Source organism: Macrobrachium rosenbergii, chromosome 6 (assembly GCF_040412425.1).
Source record: "Macrobrachium rosenbergii isolate ZJJX-2024 chromosome 6, ASM4041242v1, whole genome shotgun sequence".
Lineage (NCBI taxonomy): Eukaryota > Metazoa > Arthropoda > Malacostraca > Decapoda > Palaemonidae > Macrobrachium > Macrobrachium rosenbergii.
The window spans coordinates 28,652,575-28,675,238 of NC_089746.1; the positions used below are offsets into that span (position 1 = coordinate 28,652,575).

The window sequence follows — 22,664 nt, forward strand, 5'->3', positions numbered from 1 at the left end:
GCTTTTATGTTTTGACAAGAAGATTCTCCCCCCAAAATCTCTTCCTTTCCTTTTTTGCTACTGAAGGAAAAAAAGTTCTTCCTTTTTCACGAGAAGTTTCACTTCAGTTCTTCAACAGAAGTTCACAGGCTCTTAAGTGGTCGCGGCCTCAAGTTTTCAGAGAATTTTTATTGCTAAGCGGTTGCGCAGCTATCACCTGACAAAAGTTTTTTTAATGTTTCGATGGTTTTACTCGTTTATCTTATGTTTGTGGAGTTTGCCTGTGTCTTGAGTTATCATCATGGAAGATAAGTTAATAAAGTTAGTGTAGACGTTATGTAATTTTCGATGTCAGGTGGTTTTAAGCTAATGTGCCAGGTAACAATTTTCATTAACCTGTTTGGATTGTTTCGTAATCTTTTATCTTATGTCATCTTGATGGAATCTGTGACTTATGTTAGATATTGTGCGAGATAAAGTTTTGAAACTGATGGTAGAAACTGTTAAATATTTTTAGGGGGTGTTTAGCTTTTCTTCATACTATTTTGATATCCTTATCCGATATCGTATCCTTTGGTGCTAAGATACTATGTCTTCCAATGCATCTTAATATGAAGCCTTTGTTGATATGGTGTCTTGGAAAAAAATTAAGATCTTTTCTTGCTGGATTTAACAAAAAGCTCTCATCGCCGTTTGCTGCATCAGCAAGGCTAGGCCTTTATTGTTTTTCCGTGGTACTGAACGTTCATTTTCCTAGATAAGCATATTCCTGCCGATGACCTGCTATGCTGTTAGATAACTTGCGGTCAGGAGAGCTGTTTTGTGCTAATGGTGAAAAGAAATGACCAAATCTTTGAAACTAGCTACCAGATGAATGGAGAATAATAGTAATCTGGCTCCTCTGTGTCTTGGTGTTTTTAAGATGCCAAAGATTCATTTCCCTTATACTACTTGAATATTTCTTACATAGAGCCTCGCTTGCCTGTTCTGCTTATTAGGAAGAGGTACCTAGTGATTTGCTCTCTTACAGCATGACGAATCCATCCTTGAAAATTTCTCAGTGAAACCCTTTCCCCAAGGGGTTCGCTTCAGGATCTCGCAGCCATTCAGGACGGACCCTAATGAGATTTCCCAAAGCTAAAAATTAATCCTGTAGTTTAGCAGTTTCATGCCATAACTTCTCACCTTTCAGTAGGGTGGATGCGTTAGCAATGAAGTGTGTTAGCAATAAAACATGTTAGCAATAACTGCGGCGAAGAAGTTAAGTGGATTTTTACGAGGATGCCACAAAGGTTCAAGGCCTCTTGACTAGCAACAAGTGATTAGATTTTGGGGGAGGGTGCAATGTTACTTATGGGGACCATCGACCTTTTTGGGCGGGTGGAGTGGTCATCTTTGGAGGAGGTTTTTGATCCTGGAGTGCTCTTCTTGGCATTGGTTTCGTTCTCGTAAAGTCGTGTTGGTTTCTTTATGTTCGTGTAAAGGGTTACCCAAGGTGTAGAGTGGATGATTGCAAGAAGCAGGCGGTTGGAATTGGTTGGTGATTAGATTCTGGTTGGTTCTGTATTTGTGACCCCAAGGTCAAGGTGTTCAGATACTTATCTCGCTAACGAGGATGCCTGGGTTTAAATTTCTAACTGATAGTCGGTCGACTGTGGTAAGTCGCACCTGGGGTTGAGAATGGTACAGGGCCAGCAATCTCGTGCGAAGAGTCGCTGAGAACCGTGCGCCTGCACCTTCTGCAATGTTATACATCTATATATATATATATATATATATATATATATATATATATATATATATATATATATATATATATATATATGTGTGTGTGTGTGTGTGTGTGTGTGTGTGTGTGTGTGTGTGTGTGTGTGTGTGTGTGTATTCAAAAGCACAAGCATCTCAAAACGTGGACTTAGAGGTGTCTCTGTATTAAATACCGCCAAATATAAAATTTGATAAGGTTTCGACTACTGTATCTCGAAAACCTTTAGTTACTTTTGGTACTCCAGAAAATGTTGTATCTGAGCTGATTCCTTATAAAAAGAATTGAACGTCATCCTGGAAGAGTGCATTTTTTTTTTTTACGGCAGCTAAAATGTGCCCATTCATGGCGCCTGTCTCTGCGAATTATCATCCATAGCACTGCGGTCGCTGAACCGGCCTAGGGCCATTGGAAGACTAATGGCATATTTCAGATGGTGGCTTCGCCTAACCTCAGGCCAAGCCCAAGTTTCTGAGCCCAGTGCAGGAAAAATAATCACCAAAGGGCCAAATCATGCGTCTTTAAGTTCTAAAGAACCTGCACAGCCCCATTCATGATTATAGTTTCTTGTGTCTGATTGCGTAACAATAGTGGACGCAAACAAAGGCTGAAGGAAAGGTTATATTAATTTATTTACTGATTGATCGATTATTGATTGAATGATTTTACATAAGCAAAGAAAAATGTTTAAGAAAGTTACTATATGATTTAGGTGCAAACGATAGTATTTATGTAATCATTAGGATACTGTTACTAGTGTTGTGCGGAAAGCTCTTGGCTGATGATCGTAATTATAGCCTTAGTCATAAGACAGCTGACAGGAATATTTCATGAGCGTTGACTCTCATGCCTGGTCCATCACTGTATATACTTGTGTGTGTTCCGTATGGTTTATTGTAGCCTTTTGACCTGGTAACTGTCGTTATTTTTTTACTACTCAAGGTCAGCTTGCACTTCGTTTGCGTGAAAAAATAATAGGTAGTCAAGATAGCCTAAATTGTAAAGGTAAAAAAATCTTGTTCTTGCCTGAATTCAGTAACTTGAGATCGTGACTCTTCCAAAATCTAAACCTTACTGTCAATTTTACCGTAGTTTTATAACCACCTTGCCATTGCTCTTGACTTTCTTTAATCATTTTATTTCTTTTACTCTAACGTCAGGTTTCCATTAAAGAAACTGTTGCCAAATAACACATCAGGTCATCGTTCCAGCATTGCTTTGTCAATACCTCGAAAAGGAGACGAAAGTCATTACCCCAGTCCTTCATTGCCCTCGCCAACGAAGTTGGACGGACATTATGTCTTTACTCGCTTTTGTGGTTTTTTTTCCTTGGCCTGTCAGATATCTTGCTGGGTTCAGGGCAATTTTGTGAAGGGATGGCTTATGAACCCAAAAAAAGCTTGCTTAGTACGTATCAGGGACTTTTTTTTCATAGGACGTTTTTATTAATACAACAGATCAAATGCCAAGGTCTTGATGAAAAGAAATTGACCCGTGTGTCATAAAGAAGTCTCAGATTTAAATCGAACCTTGACAAAACATCAATTCCTTTGGCGTTAGTGGCGATATGTATGCATGATCTTTTTAGTATTCAGTGCACCTATTCACACACGTATAAGGTACAGATGCGCACTAGTATTTACTGTACAGTATATATTTTAATTCATTTCGCACACAAATGTACTGAGCCAGTTGGAGGGAAGTGTGTAAATATCCCGGCACTCTCGATGGATCGTGTTCTGTGAGTCCCCACCCGACTGTCGAACGAACAGTGTATATAGCCTATATGTTCAAACCACGCAATAGATTAATTATGCAAAGTTTATGAGACTATGAATATGGGTCAAAGGTATTCTGAATTATTCTCATCGATTCACGCACAAGCAGAAAGCGCTGAATATGGTTTCCTCGCCAAAGTCCCATCTTGTAGTTCGGGAATTCCGAAAGCTAAGCTCAGCTTTAAAAGGGAGTCTCGCTGTTCGAGACCTCTGCTTACTCTGTTTCTCAGCAGTACAGGCCGGTTTATGTTCTTCCCAACGTTTTGGAAGTATTCCGCGATGGCCTATATTTATATTAATGTAATTCTGCATTCCACCTATTCTCTCTCTCTCTCTCTCTCTCTCTCTCTCTCTCTCTCTCTCTCTCTCTCTCTCTCTCACTCATTATATATGCTGAGAATTCAACTGAGAAGAAAATATGTTAGATTTGAATCTGCGGAGCGGGGTCTGTATCTCATTCCAGTTGCGGCCTGGGAATTTTGTTTGTTGCACGCTTTTCTAGAGAAAAGAAATTCTCTCTCTCTCTCTCTCTCTCTCTCTCTCTCTCTCTCTCTCTCTCTCTCTCTCATTAAATCCGAAATTCAACTTTTGTGGATTTATGTGATAAATTGCAAAATACGGAACTGTTGTATATAAGAGAATACGTGTTTTACTTAAACCTTTGCATTTTCTTTAAAAATTTTTTTTTTTTTTCAAAATTTGCGCTTAATATTTAGTCAGATCATACCGACCACCACGAAAAATGACCACAAATAAATGGTCAGAAAAGTACTGTATCGGGTACGAATACATTTCAGGTGAATCACGGGTTGAAATTGGGCGAGACACTTCCAGTTCAATGACTTGTGGTTCCACGCACCTTGCGGCTTTGTACTAAGGAACTGGGGATCACACGCAAGAGAGAGAGAGAGAGAGAGAGAGAGAGAGAGAGTGAGTGTGAGAGAGACTTCGAAACGTACTTGATTGTCTCTTTGTAAACTAGAACTTGCTACCAAGTATGCTCTGACCTGGAATGATTTGAGTGGACCACTGGACCATGTTTGACTGGGTTCCACACACACACACACACACACACACACACACACACACACACACACACACTCGATGTTATGAACTTGAATGGTATCAGTACTAACATCTTTGATAATCATATCCAGTATGAGAAATATGGGCAACGTTAACAGGGTCCTTTCTTTGAAACCCCCTGTCAAGTATTTTGTCTTCAATCGAGGATTTGTTTCATGGCGGGAACTTTCAATAGTAATGAGGCGTTCACATGGCAAATCACCCCGTTAACAATTAGATGACTTATTAAATCAGTCATCATGAGTCTATTGAAGTTCCAGTGAAACACTTGCAACAGCCAGGGCATTCGTGATTTCAATATATAGGGCTTCCGGGTATAGTCTAGGACAAGTTCTTATTAAGGTCTTTTTATATTGAGTTGCCAAAAGCTAATTTAATGAAAATCTGGGTCTTCAAAAAGTCAGACAAACATAAGCACAGGCTTTAAATTACGCATTACAAAAGACATAGAAAGCTACATTCAGGGGACCAATGAAAATCACAACTATATTTCGGTAATGCAGCCTGGTCAGTAAAAGTCGCCTGGCGTGTTTTGTATGGGAAGAAAAATGGCGTGTTCCTGTTCAACACGTCTCGTAAAGAATGTAGGCCGCTGTATTTTTCCCACAGTCCCAGCTTAGAGTTACACGAGTAAGACTAAAATCTTATACATGGTGAAGTTTGGATAGTCAAGGTATTTTTGGGATTTCACTTCTCCATTAAGTTTTGGAATCATCCGTAATTTTATTCTGCCTCGAGTCATACATAATTGAAGAAAGTCTGTAAGAAATCTCTCTGTCGTTCAGAGTGCTTTAGGCATGAGTGTCAGTGACCTGGCCACGGTACAGACACCACCTATTTTGATAGTAGTTTTCGATTGTTTTGTAGGTTGATGGTAAAGCATAAGAAAATATTTCATCTGTCAGCGTCATTTTTACACACTTGCAAGATTGAGCATTTTCTGACTACTTCGAAAGGTGTCATAAGATGGAATGTTATCTATGAAAGGGTAAGTTGAAAACCCGGAGGTGGAAGGAAGGCCCAGGCGAGGCGTTCTTCAGCATACCAAGCATCAGAGAGAGGGAATTATTATCATGTTTTATTCACCTCTTGTTACTGCAATACTGTATAAGAAGCAGGAAGGGGGGACAATGTATTGAGAACTAAACGCACGAATCCCAATGTCAAGAGACCGGCAGCACTTGCTTTTCCGGTTAAGCAACTCATTAATCTCCCATAGTTTCAGTTTTGACCTTCAGTGACTTGTATGCGTGTGTGTTTGTGTTTGTACACATGCGCGTGTATGGAGAGTTTACTGTTCTATTTCCATACAAAAATTTAATTCGTTATTGACATACACTGAGATTGAGAACCTTATAAAAACGAAAATCATTAGCTCTGTCATAGCTGTAAAACGACAGCTATTTCAGATAACAACACTTCATACTTTTATTGCTAATTACTGTCACCAGAGAGACCCTATTTGACAGCCTTATGCAAGCTGTCTAAAAAGTAGTACGTGCTAGTCACCTTGAAGTCCGTCCTCTACATCCTGTAGAGGTGCCACGATATCACGGTGCCCAGCAGCAGGGGCCTTTCCTTCACCTGGCTGTAAAAAATGTGGAACGGTCTTCTTGTGGCAGTGTTAATGACGCAGATTGCTCGTTTAGTTTATAAGAGAGTGTAATCCTCATTTAAAACCGCCGTGTGCTATTGCCTCAGTCTGATTTAGAAGGCAATTTGTTAATGTAAGTTTTTGCTTGTTTGTTATTTCCATTCTTTTGTATTTCTTCCTCTTTTCTCAAAATTGGCATTTATGGTGTGGAAGGTTGATTTGCACAATTTGACTAATAATGATAAAGATAATGAAATTCATTCGTTTTGATTCATACTACTTTACTTCAGCCAAATATAATTTTTGTTTTATAACATTTGTTCATTCTATACCGGGACAAACAGATGGTTTCAAATTCTTATCAGTGTTTAGACACATTTGCATTCATGTAGATTTTTTGATGTTGTTGCATTCCATTGCACCTTCTAATCGTGTACGAGGAATGAAGTTGCTTCCTCTTTGCCATGTACAAGCCAAAGGTGCACTTAGGCAACCCGAATATGAAAATATGCAGGTGTGTATGATGTTCACGTGTCCGGAATTTTATGACAACCTTGTACGATTCGGTACATATTCAAGGATGCGAGTTATACTTTCCGAATGCATCCTCCTTTTGTATGCTTTGTGTTACATTGTATAATATATATATATATATATATATATATATATATATATATATATATATATATATATATATAATATATACACATGTATATATATTTAATATGTATATATGTATATATATATATATATATATATATATATATATATATATATATATATATATATATATATATATATATATATATATATATATATATATATCTACAGAGAGAGAGAGAGAGAGAGAGAGAGAGAGAGAGAGAGAGAGAGAGAGAGAGAGAGAGAGAGATATTTGTGAGTCTGTTTGCGCTCAAATTGCTATAATGATCTCTTTGCCTTTCTGAAATTCCTAATATTTTTGGGTAAGCTTACGGCTGAGATGCTTAAATCTAAAAGAGAAGTGACTGGGAATCGAACTCAAATTGACTGAGGAAAATGAGGTCAGCAATAACCTAATGCACTGGCAAGAAGGATAAAAATTGATTTTCAACTTTTACGTACCAATGAGGCAATTTAAACTGGGCCAAAATAAGCCCATACTCACCATGGCAACGTAACTTCTTCGGGGTTCGGGTACTTAGCAGATTCCTGTTTAATATCAACCTAGTCACTACGGAAAATATTTGCCATCTGGCAGTTTTCCTCGCCCTCTGCTTTCTCTTAAACATCCGCGAGGGTCACCTCTCGGGGAGTTTCACATTAAATCATCTGATTCTTCACGTGACTCTTCCCCGCTGCCCCACACAAAGACCATCTTACACCCTGCAAGTTCTCCTATATTGCACAATATAAGTCTCATTTGAGGCTCTTTCAGTAACCAATATAGTTCAGGAGCAAATTTAATTTATGTACGTACTCATGTACATACATACACACACACACACACACATATATATATATATATATATATATATATATATATATATATATATATATAGAGAGAGAGAGAGAGAGAGAGAGAGAGAGAGAGAGAGAGAGAGAGAGAGAGAGAGAGAGAGTACTTTCTTTTGAATCCCGGGAGCAATATAAGTAACTTTCGTTAAAAGTAATTTTTTTTGTAGACCTAAGCAGTTTATTACGCGTCTGGTAGTAAGTCGACTGTAGCTGTTTATAGGAATGGGTGATGGAGGGCATTGGGATGGTAACACCATCTCATAATTGCCAGCTGAAAATCGGAAGGGTAACGCCTTTTATAGCCCACCTCTATAGTTGTACATGTATGGCAACTATACTCTTATTTTACCATCATTCGGTAAAAACAAAATTGCCTTACTCATCTAATTATGGTCGTCAAATAGATTGCGGATCCGCAGAAGCGATCACTGTATTGCTGTGAGGTTACGACGACAGTCATTAACCAGAGACAACATCTGCGTCTTGTTTGTTGCGACATGAAGTCACTTTATTTTGGATGCTCTCTTGATAATCTTTCCTTTCTCTAATATTTCGTCTCACGCTTCACTTTCGTACAGTGCATCTGCATAATTATGTTAACTACTCGTCTGTCGTAAATATGTAAACACTTTGCGTGCGTGCATGCAAGCGTGTGTATTCCCATTATATATATATATATATATATATATATATATATATATATATATATATATATATATATATATATATATATATATATATAATAAATACATACACACACATATATATATTTGGTATGTGTGTGTTTGCGTAAAGTGTGGATATTGAATACGAATGAAGACGAAACAGGTTGAATATATAAAGATGACTTGTTTGCGTACTGCATGTAGCATAAGAAGAAATGAAAGGTAAAGAAAGACGCAGATATGTAGAATATGTATGAATACGATACTGATTATTCATACTTGCATATCAATTATCATTTTCTGCATTGTGAATCTTGGCTTATTTTGCTTACACAAGTTTTCGGAACGGTGTTGTTGGTAAGTTTCTGTAAAATCTGTAAATTATTTTTATTCGTCACTTTGGACACAATAATCAATGCGTAGAAGCAGTTTATTTTTACTTTTATAAGAATGCTTGACTAACACACATTTTATGGTTATAATATAGAACGTTTTTAAAATTGCTTCCCAAATTACTTATCTTAATTTCTGAGGTTTTGCCGTTTATATTACAAGACGTTTCTTCAGACTTTCACTTCATGGTGATATGCTACAACCTCCTTCATCGCCGTGATTATAAAAGGTACTGAAAAAGAGAGGCTATGGCCTATTTGAGAATAATGACGAAAATGTTTCACCCACCTAGAAATGAAATGATCTATGCATCACTAGTCCTGATACGTTGAAGTATGGTCATCGCCGTCCTTCTGCTCAGAAGTCACTGGCATCCAGAATAATTAGCAGCATTTGCATATGAGCTTAATATTAGAAAACATAGCCTAGGCTGCGCCCAATTTGACATAGCTCGGTTTTAACCCGCTCAATGGAGAAGACAAAATTAGGATGTCTTTTTCTTGGTCCTTTAAGGTCCCATTGCATGTCTGTTGCGCTCTCGGCTACAGTTCCGGTTTTAATGCTATACTATTAAAGTGGAAAAAATCCATCAGGTCGTAGAATATCAGTTCCGTTTCGCGATTGTTTCATAACAAAATTGCTGAGTAGAAAGGAATCCTCCAAATTATTATCTAAAAAGATGGACGAGAATGCATTCATACATACCACCATAAGCTATTCATTATACCTTTTCAGCCAAAATACTGTTGCCATGCAACTTCGTTAGTGTCGTCAGTGAAATAAGAAAAGAGGATTTCGACATCGCACCCCAAATTCCATACATGTTGCTGTAGGTGGTAACATCTTCAGTGCTTACCACTGATAATATTATTCAGTCTGCCAAGTCAGCCGTCTGACGCGGTCTGAGAATGTCACGTCAACCCTGGCAATTGAGACCAGTGCGAGCTCTTTTCAAGACAATTATTTCGTACGGCCGGTACTTAATAGAACACACGTTTCTATGAGCGCATTCATACTTTTTGTTACCAAAGCATCGTTCCTAGAGAGTGGACATATGTATGTGCACACACACACATATATATGTGTATATATGTGTGTGTGTGCTTAGGTGTAGTGTAGGCGCGATCATGTGCCCTAGTAGTTAAAATATTCGCTTTACCAATGACGGACCTAGGGTTCGTATCAACGGAGAATCGGACCGACTGAGACGCGTTCCGTTAAACCCCATTGTACTCTTAAATTAAGCCGTGAAATTAGTATCTATAAAAGTAGTTTCCGTAGATGATAAGTGCCGTCAGTACACCTCATGGGGCGCACTGTAGGCATTACCTACGGTTCTTTGCAGCTTGCCTTCGGCCCCTAGCTACAACCCCTTTCGCTCCTTTTACTGTACCTCCTATGATATTCTTTTTCTTCCATCTTACTTTCCACCTACTCCCAACAGTTGATTCAAAGTGCAACTGCGTTAGTTTTCCGCCTGTTACACCTTTCAAACTTTTACTGTCAGTTTCCATTTCAGCGTTGAATGACCACACTGGTCGCAGTGCTCGGTCTTTGGCCTAAATTCTATATTCAACGCAATTCAGTAAAAGTAGTTGTCAGACTTCGGTGAACACCACAATGGATCAGGGCAAGGAGCTAACAACCCATTCCAAAATAATTGCTGAGGAACATATGGGTAACACCATCTGGAGCCATTCCCTCAAAGTGTGTATACACACACACACACACACACACACACACACACATATATATATATATATATATATATATATATATATATATATATATATATATATATATATATATATATACAGGTATATACATAAATACATACAATCATTGAATCGTTTACTTGCAACTTGTACATTTTAGTGTAAAATGACACCTGGGTTTAGATTATGCATGTCACCTTGCCGTAACGTTACTTGCTATAAAGTCAAGTCAGTTATGATTTTTTCCAGGCAATGAACCAATCAACTTCGTTATTTCTGTATTCTTTCACCAATTACTCCCGTGCTCAGTTTTCACGTGACTCGGGAACTGCAAACAACGGAAATCGTATCTCTTCCTTAAGAACCCTTTTATTGATAGAATTAATGTCAGTTGCTCATCCTTCATTTACAAATAGTGAGATTCTAACCTTTTGTTTTTCCTTTGTTGTAGTTCCTGTTTTCCTGCTAGCCCAGCCTAGTGGTTTTGCAAGGTCGACTGTTACTATCTCTCTCTCTCTCTCTCTCTCTCTCTCTCTCTCTCTCTCTCTCACACACACACACGCGCGCGCGCGCGTACGATGTTTTACAAAAATACAATTGCTATTTCATTCTCATTAGATTTACTTTCTTACAATATAATAGTAATAATAATACTCCACACAGATGAAACATAAGTGGAATATTCTGATGACGTCTCTGCTGAAAATGCAAACATATTAAACCACAGTAATGGCTGTTGATCGTGATAGCGGGAATGAGATTACAATGGCGTGTTTTGTCATTTCTGAGTAACGTCTCTTTCTCTTTTGCCAGTATTTAAAAAAATTTTTTTTTAGTCAAGGCATTTACCGCGGCGCAGTTACAAGAACAAAATTAAAGGAAATTTCCTCTCTTAGTCTTTTTTGAGGGATGATAATAATCCAGTAATGATGAGACATGCATAATGGCGACGGCTGTAAAATAAACGTTCAGCGTCTTACGAAGAACCTCGGTGAGTGTATGATTACCGGGACGTTTATGGCGCTGGCAAGGCAAATCTGGTCCTATGTGTGACTTAATTTTTAACAAGTACAGAGTATTTTATTTTGTATCAAACAAATATTTCTCGTGCAAAGGGGACTTGCCCAACAAAGTAACCTAAACGTGGTTTAGCATCTGCAGCATATAAAAAATGATTGGAAATTTCTTGGGTTTCTCTTCCTAGATGATGGCAGGCCATTTTTACAGAGAAGGCGCAAAATTTCGTGGAACACTGCGGAAGAAAGAGGATGTACCTATTTTGTAGATGACTGGGAGAGATAAGACCCATCCCTTTCATATTTTCAAGCAGTTATGCATTTGTTTGCTTTACTATCTCTGATTTATATTTTGATTTGAATTGCTTATCTTTTTATAAATATGCAAAATGATTCAACATCGGGTCTGTTCAGTTCTTGAGTGGGTGACCGCCAAGATAATTTAAGACACCGTAGGCACATAGCCATTTTAACTTCAGCTGGCGATGTTTGTGGCTAGCTGCCAAATTCAGAGAATGCCAGCTTAAAACTGTAGCATTTGTCCAAATAACCACAGAATACTTAATTCTGCTGACTGCCTTCTGTCGAAGTCAGGATATCCTGAAATAGTTTGCAGAACCTGGTAACCCTCACTGGGCCTTCATCAGCACAAGAATGAGATGAGGCTTAACACTCAATTTCGCCAAGTTGCTGATTTTCAGTGGAATCAATAAGAAAATAGCGGAAGGAGAAAGTACAGCAGGTAAGTGTTCTGGAGAAAAAAAGGACCAGAACCGGGAAGGGAGACGGGAATTGTTTTTTGGCTTGACAATAACGAGATCTGTGCCAAAAACATGACAGCTGTCCCAACCTTCCTCCGAGGTTTAATATCACGAGTGTAAAAACAATGCCATTGTTGCACCTAGCTACAAGAATCTGGACTACTTCAAACAGTGATTGAGGAGCAAGTGATGTAGACAGTGTGTAGTATGCATGTGCGTTGTGTACCCGTCTTTTTTTCTTTTTTTAGCCTAGTCTTACTGTATAAATTAGATATGTTAATGTAGGATTTTTTTAATATTCCTTCTCATATTTCCTGTGGTATCTGTTACGTAAACACTATATTGCGACCCTGTTGCTTCATGTTGTCAGTAGTCGCTAAATCACTAAGCTATTATAATTTTTGTTCATTTATATTGTTAATACTGTAATGGTGAAGGACAGTGAGACAGGCAGCCTAACGCTCCATTCTAGCCCAGACCCGAAACATCGAGAAAAGAGGGGAAAATGAAGGAGGAAAGGTCGCAGACCTTCAGCTTTTTAAAAGAAGAAAGGTTACGAGTCATGAAAAACAGAAGCAGGAAAAAAATCCAGAGCAAAATATCTGAATATCGACGCTGCCGGGTGACCATGGCCTTGAAAATATACCTGACACTCTTTACCCATTGGAAAAAAGTGGCTGCTTCACCCCCAAAACTTTTTGAGTTGCCTCTGATACTTCGGAATAACTGGTGTTCCAGGTTATGAGAGCTAAGGGTCAAGTTTTTCATTTACATCTTTGTTTTCTACTGCATTCAAGGCGACACTGTTCATATTCGATTTCAAATTATGGGGTTAGACATCAACGTAATTGGTTACGTTTTGTGTGGGTCTTGTCATCCATGAACATGGATTTTCTTGATTATTATTATGAAGTATAAGAATGATATAAAGTGATAAAATATTGACATTAACCATAGAATCAAAGTGGTGGAAATAGACTAATAAAGACTTACAGCTTTACTGTGACCTTAGAACATTAAGACTTTCAATCAATAACTAGTACATTCAAATGAATCTTGCACAGTACATTACTGAGATGACGTTATGTCGATTTGTTTCATGTTATGTACTTCATAATATGATGCATATTTTTATTGCCACGGTGATCTCTTAACGTCTCTATTTCCTCACGCGTTTTGGAAATAGACAAGTTCGGATGTTATTATGGTAATAAAAGAAAATGTTTGTCAAAGGAAGAAGGTAATTCATGCGTAGCATTTTTTTACATTGCAGTGGTGATATCATTAGCTTTTACTACTTTGACTAGTTTTCAGTAACGTTATCCGTATTCATTGCTACCTTTATTTAAATGCTAGGGTCCTTACCTTACCCATTATTCTTTTTGTAATAATTTTTTTTATTGTTACTGTATTATTTCGTTCTCATCTTGCACTTGTATTTTGTATTGCCCCTCTAGTATCTACTGTACATACTCTGTTTGTACATTGCCATAGACTGAAAGAAACCATATTATTATTATTATGTCTCTTCCCTTTTACGGCTTCTTCTCCCTTCTGCCATGGAGGAGAAATTTAGCCTCGAGTCCTCAATACTAAGCTTGTCACGTTTGTTGAGGAAGAGGGTACATTTCGTTCTCGAGGCGTAATAGTTGACCAGTCAGCTGTTTGCGGTTTAACTTTCTTTACTGTTCCTGGGAAATTTCATCACGAAACTCCTAATAAAGCAGCAATATCTCACGGTTTCAAAGGGTGAGTGGTAGTTTGGTACTGATGTAGTGAAACAAAATAACACTGAAGATTTCAAACAAGGAGAGGTAATTGAATTTTATATCTAAATAATCAATCGCATCGTATCTCTTTAGAATTTCTAAAAGTTATTTTGGGAGGTAGAAGAATACTTTATAATGACTTTCGTGCAGTAAGTGGTTTTGCCTAACGATCATAACAGCCATGCTATTCACGTTTGGGAGCAGTCTTGGAACTGTAAAACAGAAGAAGTTATTTTGTCTCATGGCTTGTTGACTGTTACAGTGGCTGGCCCGCTTTGTCACAAGTGTCTTTCCAATTACATCGAAGTATCTTTATATCGTAATCAAGTTCTTTATCTTTGAGGAACCTTCAGTGAAGCAGTTCAAGGTTGTGTTATATATTTATTGATAAAAAATCGCTATGACTGCATGAATCAAATTGATAAAAATAAAGCAATTCAATTCCCCCATTTTTTTAAATATCTGTGACTGCATTAATAATAATAATAATAATAATAATAATAATAATAATAATAATATAATAATTTATATATTTTGCGTTAGAGGCACGTCCTTTTTGTACGTGAAATCCTGACTGTGGTTGAGCACTGCAGCTATTTATAGAGGACCAGTCTTCCAAAATATGATGCTGATGATCGTTCACCATTATGTAAAGAAACAAGAATGTAAAATAAAATAAGAAAAGAACGTAATCCTATGATAATGCCTTCAAAATCCTAATCAAAGCAAAGTCAGTAAACCAAGTGAGTACCAAGAGCTCCGAAGGTCTTGCTATTTAAATTTCTTTTCCTTAACCATAACAGTCATAATGATCATAACAGCCATGCTATCTGGACATTTTAACATTCACGTTTGGGAGCAGATCTTGGAACTGTGAAACAGGAGAAGTTATTTTGTCCCATGGCTTGTTGACTGTTACAGTGGCTGAACCGCTTTGTCACAAGTGTCTTTCCAATTTCATCAAAGTATCTTTATATCGTAATCAAGTCCTTTATCTTTGAGGAGACTTCAGTGAAGCAGTTCAAGGTTGTGTTATATATTTATTGATAAAAACATTGCTATGGCTGCATGAATCATATTGATAATGATAAAGCAATTCAATCCCCCTTTTTAAAATAGCTGTGACTTCATAATAATAATAATAATAATAATAATAATAATAATAATACTATATTATTTTTGCGTTAGAGGCACGTCCCTTTTTGTACGTGAAATCCTGACTGTGGTTGAGCACTGCAGCTATTTATAGAGGACCAGTCTTCCAGAAATATGATGCTGATGGCCGTTCACCATTATGTAAAGAAACATGAATGCAGAAAAATAAGAAAAAAACGTAATCCTATGATACTGCTTGGATATATATATATATATATATATATATATATATATATATATATATATATATATATATATATATATATATATATATATATATATATATATATATATATGACTGTTCACCATTATGTAAAAAATTGAGAATATAGAAAAATAAGAAAAGAACGTATTCCTATGATACTGCTCTGGGTATATATACTGTATATATATATATATATATATATATATATATATATATATATATATATATATATATATATATATATATATATATATGTGTGTGTGTGTGTGTGTGTGTGTGTATGTATGTATGTATGTACAGTATATATATATATATATATATATATATATATATATATATATATATATATATATATATATATATGTGTGTGTGTGTGTGTGTGTGTATATATATATATATATATATATATATATATATATATATATATGTATATATATATATATATATATACATTACTTACATGCAAATATTAGGTAGAGAAGTTCTAGATGTATGCTTATATAGACAGATAAAGGTCATATGTAATTGTTTCTTATCTGATTTTTACTAGGAATACCTTCAAAATCCTAATCAAAGCAAAGTCAGTAAACCAAGTGAGTACCAGGAGCTCCGAAGGCCTTGGTATTTAAATTTCTTTTCCTAACCATAACAAAAGGATATGCATAGCTCCACCGGTCACAGATAACATTCTCATCTCACGTCCTTGTCACTGAAGGACTCTCCTTGTTCGGTGTGGTTACTGTCGCATAGTAGCTGCGATTGTGCAGCTATTTTCCTCCGTAATCTAGCCTTTGTTGTTTGAACAGAGTCCGGAGGTCCATACGAGGCATTCCTTCTCTTTTACACACCTTACAACGCTTAGAGCAAGGACACATGCTGGTATAAGACTGGCTTAACCTAAAGCAACCAACCAACCCCAAATCTTGCCTCCTTCAAGTTTCCCTTATTAGAAAGGCCAGTGACTTGACTTTTACGTAAGATGCTGTTGGGCGTTCATGCCAGCTCATTGCGTCGTGGGGTACAGTAAGCTTTGATTGCATAACTAATACATTTTGTGGCCTTACATAATACTGCAGGTATTTTGTTTCTCTCATATTCAAAGATATCTGATGGAATTTCTCTAGTTGTTTACCCGTGTCGTATTACGGAGCAGTCTCTGGAATTCTCTCATGCACACAAACTTTTGATTGCATAAATAATGACCTGAGGCCTTACGAAAATACCGTTTATATCCCTTTAACGCGGATAGCGTACCCAAGTCAGTGAATGTATGCACCAATTCTCTGTACTTTTCTGTATGTATGAGTGGTATTTTGTAACTTCCCTGCACTAACATAACGTAATTATTCCACGTTTTGCTTGGCAGTTTTCAGTTATTCCCGCCTCTGCGCCTTACGTGAGCGTTGTGGAGAAGTGCATCACCTGGTAACTCTCCCCAAGGACACGAATGACTCCAGGAGTTTCGAGGATTTTATATTTTTTCCCTTGTGCATAAACTTCTCGAGGCTTGGCCCAGGATTTGATTGTTCGGTAATCAATAAGACTTCAATTAAGTGTGATTTTGATACCTCATGTTGTGGTTTGATAAAACCTTACGGAATGAAATGGAAAAACAGCCGTTGTTTAGCAGAACTTACCACCAGCTGATTTTCCGAATACTCATCAATGGATACGAATTCTATTAAGATGAAGGTGATATTTCATGCATGCAGTGTCTTTGAAGGAACTTCATATAATGATTCCATAACATCGTGTGAAAATAAAAGGATCAAAGTCACTGTGAAGTAGTTTCCACCTGGTGATTTTTCCTGAGTCATCGTTTCTTGCTTCTCTCCGGGTTTTTCCTCCCTTCTAAGACCCTTACTTCTTCTGCCGACACGTACGCAAGTCGTCTTTCTTTCACTGAAACTAACATCCCTTTACTGCCCTGTCTGTAAAATAAACTGCAATTAAACAGATGTCGTTTTTGTTATTGATTGAACTTTTGTTTTATCCAACTGGCGGTACAACTTCGTAGGTCATCGATGGTTTGTGTTATAGGAAGTAAAGACATTACAGGAAGACTCTCTCTCTCTCTCTCTCTCTCTCTCTCTCTCTCTCTCTCTCTCTCTCTCTCTCTCTGGTCTCGTAGCGCGTTGTTCACAAACGTGTAGACCCTGTACGATCCAGGGAGGGTTAACAAAAGCGTTCCCTAAAACTTCAGCATCTCTCTGTTAACTTAAACAGTGAATTATATACCTAGTTTTTAGTCGGCTGGTGCAATTTGCAGCAGAAGGTAGATGTAGAGAAGAGAAAAGAAGAATAACAGACAAGAGCAGGCATGAGATATTAATCAGATGAGATTTTCCTTCTCTCCTCAGTAATCTCATAATGAGGATCGAACTTAGCGATGGTCTGTCATTTTCTCGTTTCAGTTTCGGGACCGAGTGAAAGGCCTTTTACCTCCCGACAAGCAGGAGAATCATGACCTACTTAAATGGCTCGTGGGTAAGTGTCATGCGGCGCTCTTCCAAGTGTATTTTCTCAACAGTGGAATGCTATATTAGTAATGATATAGCATTTCACTGCCACTTCGTCAGTCAGTTATGTCATAATGTCACTATTATATATGTGGACGAGCAATTAGCACCAGAAATTGCATATCTGTACTACAATACTCCAGTTGTACTTTATAAAACAAGGTAATAATTATTGCTTACCCGGAGAAAATAAAACAAAATAATTTGATGCTGATTATGTAACGATAGCTATGTGCATTAATTTGATCTGATTCTAAGTTATAAGTCTGGAATCAAAATTTTATCAGAATGAGAATTACGAGCTTAGTTCTTGTTTTTGTAATAAAAAGGTTAACACTAAAGTCAATATTGATGTGGCCTTTATTACTTTCGATTAGATATCACACTTTTATAAGGGTAGTTTTTCATGACATAAACATCTCTTTTCAGCTCGTAACTACAACATTGATAAAGCTGAGAATATGATACGGAAGGTAAGAGATTTCTGCGTTTATTAAAAATTATTCACTATTCCTAACATTCATTGTGGTACCAACAATAAGACAAATGATAGTCCACGAGACCGGCGTGCTCTGAGCCATTGCACATCCGTGTGTAATTGGTGCACGTAATGTATTTTGTAATATCAAAAGTGAGAAATGCTTTTTTGATTGATTTTCTCAAAGCATTATATTATAGCAAAATTGAGAATTGTTTATGCAATACTTCATAAGCTGTCTAATGACAGAAGCGGGAGATGCTTTTGTAATTAATATATTTTGTAATGCATTATGAGATAACAGAGAGAAAAATGTTTTTGTTACTAAAATACTTGAAGTAATGCGTGATGATAGAAGAGAGAAACTCCATCATCAGAATGGGTAGATAAGGTTTCCTGTCCCCACAGAGTATGGAATGGAGGAAGGAGTGGGATGTCGAAACGGTTTTGGAGTGGGACGTCCCTGAGGTCCTTCAGAGGTATTATCCTGTCGGAATGGCTGGGCACGACAAAGGGGGACTGCCAGGTAGGGGCTTTCTTTTCGGTAGAATTTGGAAACAAATCCTAAAAAAGGTTTTATGATCACTAACAAAGAATTGTGATAAGTTTAACCTTTTTATTAAGGACGGGTGGAAGACAGTGAGGTGGTTAAATGGCAGGTTGACGAGTGTTGACGATAATATACATCTACATTATATATATATATATATATATATATATATATATATATATATATATATATATATATATATATATATATATATATATATACTGTATATATATATATATATATATATATATATATATATATATATATATATATATATATATATATATATATATATATGTGTGTGTGTGTGTGTGTGTGTGTATTTAGAGAGAGAGAGAGAGAATAGTCAATGCATTCTGCCTCGAAGGTAAATCAAAAAGACGAAAATGAGATGAAAGGTAAGTGAAGAATTCCGCCACACTTTTGTCCTTGGGTTGACCCCTTCAAAGGCGATTTATGTAACACTTGATAAATATAAAAATAAATCGCCTCTCATGAGGTCCGTTGGAGGACGAAACTGTTGACAGAAGTCTTAACTCATTTTTTAAATTTTATTTTTGCCTTTTTGACTTCGAGATGGACTGCATTATATATATATATATATATATATATATATATATATATATATATATATATATATATATATATATATATATATATATATATATATATATATATATATATATATATATATTCCATGTGTAGCTGCCATCATGAAAACAAAGACGAGTACTTTTTATGTTTTAACTAAATTGTTGTTTCATAATTCATTCTGCATTCCAGGAGTAATTTGCTGATACATTTGTAATGAAGATGTATTGCATTCTCAGTGTGGATTATTCCTTATGGCGGGTGCGACATGAGAGGGCTTTTGTCCAGTGTCCGCAAGAGGGATTACATCCGATACACCGTTCGGGTCCTAGAAGCCTCGCTGCAGGATATGAAGAAGCAGACAAAAATCCTTGGCTATCCTGTGACCCAGCAGTGCTGCATCTTTGATTTGGAAGACTTCTCCCTCAGACATGTGACGTGGAAACCAGGTGAGATAAACGAAGCCTGATGTTGCAAGACAACAGTAAATTCGACGAATAGAATATAATTCACACTGTTTCAAGATTATTTTTCCTCTTTATTATGGATAATAATGAACAGTCACACGAATGACATGAAAAATTTTTTACCGCAGATTTTACACACACCACAGAAGCCTTGTACCTAAGTGTCAGATTATTGTCATAGATATAATTATACTCGAAACTGGGATTAGTTCTGTCACGAAGCATAACCTTTCTCTGAAAAGTGCAGCAAGTTTCTTGGAAGATAATCCCTCTTAATTAATATGTAATATCAATTGTAAATAGTGCAGCCGTGCTGTTCATTAGCGTTCAGTCTTTTATTTTGATGTTTCTCATTTTGTACTAACATTCTTCCGTTATTATTGCGTGAAATGAAAATCAATAAAACAACCCTGATTAATTTTAAATGTTTCAGAGTCCTCGATGAAGTTTATTTCTATTTATACTCAAGTGTTTTTATCCCAAACAAAATTATTTATTGAAAATAAATGCTTATATGGAAATGAATCTACAAAATAGGAATATAAAACAGTGTACTATAATTACACTGTAGATTAATGATCTAATATTTTCATTCGTAACTTTAGGAAGGATTTTTGTTCGGTGTGTTTTTCCATGGACTGTCCGGGGTTAATTAATGTAGTAGTTTATGGAATCTGGTGCGATAATGACTATGGCTGTCATCACTGGAAAGATTTTTTGGTTATGAATAATCACGCTGAAAAAATATTGATCTTGATAAGTTTTGAAGAAACATCCACTCAATCCATGCATATGAGACAACACCAGTTCTTGGAAACTGGTATATTACTGTATGCTTTTCATATCTAATTGAGAATTTATAGATCAGCGACCAATTCAGGCGAAGTGATATTGCAAGTGATACTGGATGGTACTCTGATGTTTTTGTGCGTGGATGGTGTTGGTATCATAACAATGAAATTTATTTTCAGCAATGGACGTCATCCTCGAACTTGTTCAGCTTTATGAAGCCAACTATCCAGAACTTTTAAAATGTGCTTACGTCATTAACGGTAAGGTGTTTTTTTTTTAATTTGTACGGTTCTTTCAAGATATTAGAATATATCTCATTTTCAATTTGTTGGTATTTTGTCGTCCTTTTTAAGAGAATATCGAAAAATCAGAGTAATTTAATATGTCAAATTAGTTGCTAAAACTTCGAAGACGAATGCGTGAGACATTGAATTTTTGAGCATTTTGAATGGGTCTAGATTTTTTGGTGAAATTACATAAAATGTACAGTTCGCATCTAGACGTAAGAGTGAACAGAGATAACGCTGTAAAACTTATTACATTTTCCTCTTGAACAGCACCGAAGGTATTTACTTTGGCCTACGCTATCATCAAGCCCTTCCTCCACGAGGTCACGCTAAAAAAGATTCGCATATATGGATACAGCGGCTGGAAAGAAGACCTCCTGAAAGATATTGACGCGGACCAACTTCCTCAGCACTGGGGAGGGACCAGAGCAGATCCGGATGGTGACCCAAAGTGTCCTTCACAGGTCAGTTCATAGTCAGCGTTCTCTTCAAACGTAACATTTCCAGGTAATTGCAAACGACTTAATCGTGAAACTGTGGATGTCTTGTATAAAGGCATATACTTTATGAAAGCGTTATCACTTAGCATAGTATGTATTACATTTCACTTTTTGGGGACCATGACCTTGAATTCATTAACTTCTGACTTGAGGGTCTGTAAATGTACACCTTCGTCCCATCCTTGACTTCCTGAGTGCAATTTTGCCAGAAGTAACGTAGACAGATCAATTTAACCTATGTTCATATAATCATTTATATAATTGGTGTTTTAAAGGTATTCCAATTATGGTAGATATTTATAACACTGTATTTACTATTATCGCTATTACGTACCTAACATCGGACAGAAAGTAGTCACCATATCGTTTCTGTCTTGCAGCAAGTATGATGCACATGCGTAATTCACCCGATGGATAATTATAAGTTCTTCCTCTTAACAGATTTGTCTTGGAGGTGAAGTGCCTAAAGAATACTACATGAGCTTAAGCAAGAGTAACTTATCCAAGCTTGAGGGGAAAGAGAATCTGTCGACTCTGACTTTAGCCAAAGGAGATAAAAAACGCTTGAAGTTCGAGGTTAAAAAGCCAGGCTCACATTTGAAGTAGGTATTTGTTCAGTTTTCCTTTAGGGCATGTTATACAGTATATTGTACAATACAGTATTAGGTTGTATTTCAAAGCTAAACTTCAGTGAATTAGAGTTTTCGGTATACACTTTTGGGATACTCTTCTGTTATCAAGTATATAGCACAAAACAAGACACGATTTCTTATTCATTTGGAAAAATTACTTGTGCGACTTGTCATTTTTAGTATTCTACCGTGACATGGGCTGAGTTTGTACCCGAAATTTTCCTGTCTCTCTTGGTATGAAGAATTCTAAGGTCTACTTCAGACCACTCTCCCATTCAAATCCTAACAGCCACTAACCAGCCTTGTGAATTATCACACCCTCTAAAATGATCGAAATAAAAGGATTGGAAGGTTTACGGTAATGGTGTGAACATCATAGGGTGTATTGTACTTGAATTTATCATTTTTTTATTCTTTATTATTTGGCCAAAAGAATTTAGAAAATGAGCTTAAATGATTAGCAAATCCTA

General features: G+C 36.6%; 1 protein-coding gene across 2 annotated transcripts in view; it reads left to right on the forward strand.

The window, feature by feature from the left end:
• LOC136839393 (SEC14-like protein 2) overlaps nucleotides 1–22,664 on the forward strand; it is a 47,930-nt gene that overhangs the window by 21,234 nt on the left and 4,032 nt on the right. For both annotated transcript variants that reach the window (XM_067105374.1, XM_067105376.1), the window contains 7 exons: nucleotides 17,793–17,865; nucleotides 18,327–18,370; nucleotides 18,784–18,901; nucleotides 19,756–19,965; nucleotides 20,955–21,035; nucleotides 21,333–21,526; nucleotides 22,004–22,164. In XM_067105374.1, the coding sequence (XP_066961475.1) occupies nucleotides 17,793–17,865; nucleotides 18,327–18,370; nucleotides 18,784–18,901; nucleotides 19,756–19,965; nucleotides 20,955–21,035; nucleotides 21,333–21,526; nucleotides 22,004–22,164 (881 nt within the window). The remainder of the gene's footprint in view (nucleotides 1–17,792; nucleotides 17,866–18,326; nucleotides 18,371–18,783; nucleotides 18,902–19,755; nucleotides 19,966–20,954; nucleotides 21,036–21,332; nucleotides 21,527–22,003; nucleotides 22,165–22,664) is intronic.